This window comes from Elaeis guineensis, chromosome 7 (assembly GCF_000442705.2).
Source record: "Elaeis guineensis isolate ETL-2024a chromosome 7, EG11, whole genome shotgun sequence".
In the NCBI taxonomy this organism is placed as follows: Eukaryota; Viridiplantae; Streptophyta; class Magnoliopsida; order Arecales; family Arecaceae; genus Elaeis; species Elaeis guineensis.
The window spans coordinates 16,342,468-16,344,215 of NC_025999.2; the positions used below are offsets into that span (position 1 = coordinate 16,342,468).

Genomic DNA, 1,748 nt, shown 5'->3' on the forward strand with positions numbered 1-1,748 from the left:
ACTTAACAAATATAGACATGTTTAGCATATGTAGATAATTTTAACATATCTTGCTTCAAATATTTCCCAAAATTGCTGAGCTTCCCTAAAATAATTTATGCATGGGGGCGAATATTTTTTTTCTCAAATATTTAAGAACATTCAAGTGTACAATGATAATTCTAATGACTTTGAATGCATGAGGACCCTGCGTGGAGACTTTAATGGACAGCTTCAATTATTATTTTCAAAAATTTTTGCACTATTGTGTAACAATTTATGCATGGGAACAAAGCTAATCTCCAATCAAAAGTCATAGAAAAGATGTTTTTTTATCTTCATTAGGTGAAAAGATATTAGAAATTAAAACCATTAAAATTTAAAAAAATAAATAAAATTATTCTGTTGTCTATATTAGGAATAAAAGTGGTAGAAGACTAAAATTGCCCCATTCTTTTTACAGTAAGCTGATCTCCAACCCTCACCTCATTCTCAAAAATGTTAACAAGCTGTCCCTAAATCGCTCTTCTAAGATATGCCAATGATACAACACTTTCCTTTTTTTATGGACAAACCAATTAATCTTCCTCAATCTACGCATGGCAACGTACTAAGAATGGAAACTCTCCCTTCTTATCATAGATATTCCCTATAAAACAATCCTATCCCATCTCCATTCCCTAAACTCTCCCATCTCCTAATTTCCACAGACAATGGCTGCTTTTACTGCTCTCCTTTGCTTCATTCTCATCCTCAACCAAAGCTCCTGTCTTGTCAATGCCTCTGTCACAGAGACATGCAAGAAAGCAGCAGCAAGCGGAGCTAAGTTCATCTACGACTTTTGCGTTGCAACTCTCAGTGCCGCTCCTGGAAGCTCCACGGCTGACACCCAAGGACTGGCTATCATTGCCGCCAACTTGACCACGGCCAACGCCACGAGCACTGAGTTGACGATCTCCATTCTATTGAAGAAAACAAAAGACAATGCAACCCAACAATGCCTGAGAACTTGTTCGACTATATATTCTTTCATGGTTGATAGGTTGAATTATATCAGTAGTGCCATCACATCCAAACACTACAGTGATGCGAGGATTTATCTTAGTTCTGTCATGGGTATAGTTCGTGAATGTGAGGCTCAATTTGGAGACATGCATATCAAGTCTCCATTGACCAAAGAGAATGATGATTCACTAAAGCTCTCCATTCTGACCCTGGATCTCGTCGATCTTCTAAAATGATGGATATTCCTCGCTTTTCCAATTTACATGGTCTTCTATGTTTCTTTTTTATCTTTTTCTTTCCTCCCTTAATTTTCAAGTCCTTGTGCTGAAATAAAAGGCCAAAGAAATAGTCAATAAGAATGACAAATTTTGTGTCAAATTAGGTGTTGTGACATCATTTTTGTGGTATTATTAGCTTAAGATTATAATTATTAAATATTGAAAATAAGCCATGACATAATATTTAAAATTTTGATTAGTTGGCAAATGTTACAAAATTTTAGTCCTTGTTCTTGAGTATTCAATTTTGGTTGGAATAAACGAACATCTTACTTCATTATGACATTTTTCTAATCAAAATCCCATATTATTAGATGTGCAAAAGTTTGATGACAAGACCTATCAACGGCTCATCTTAATTAATAGAATTTTTTCAGTGTGCAACTTCCTAAGTCTATGAAATTATAGGATGCTCTAGTGTACAACTTCCTAAGCATGTGAAATTATAGAATGCCCTCGCAAAATGCTATTGGCATATATTCCCTC

At 35.0% G+C, this 1,748-nt stretch overlaps 1 protein-coding gene across 1 annotated transcript; it reads left to right on the forward strand.

Annotated features, from left to right (window-relative positions):
* Nucleotides 1–692: 692 nt before the first annotated feature.
* On the forward strand, nt 693–1,220 carry LOC105032497 (putative invertase inhibitor). Its single transcript, XM_010906954.3, has one exon. It carries the CDS (start codon nt 693–695, stop codon nt 1,218–1,220), a length of 528 nt encoding a protein of 175 aa, XP_010905256.1.
* Nucleotides 1,221–1,748: the final 528 nt, after the last annotated feature.

What these genes read in the sequence shown, in the direction of transcription:
- LOC105032497 (XM_010906954.3), top strand. Translation starts at nt 693, where the DNA reads ATGGCTGCTTTTACTGCTCTCCTTTGCTTCATTCTCATCCTCAACCAA.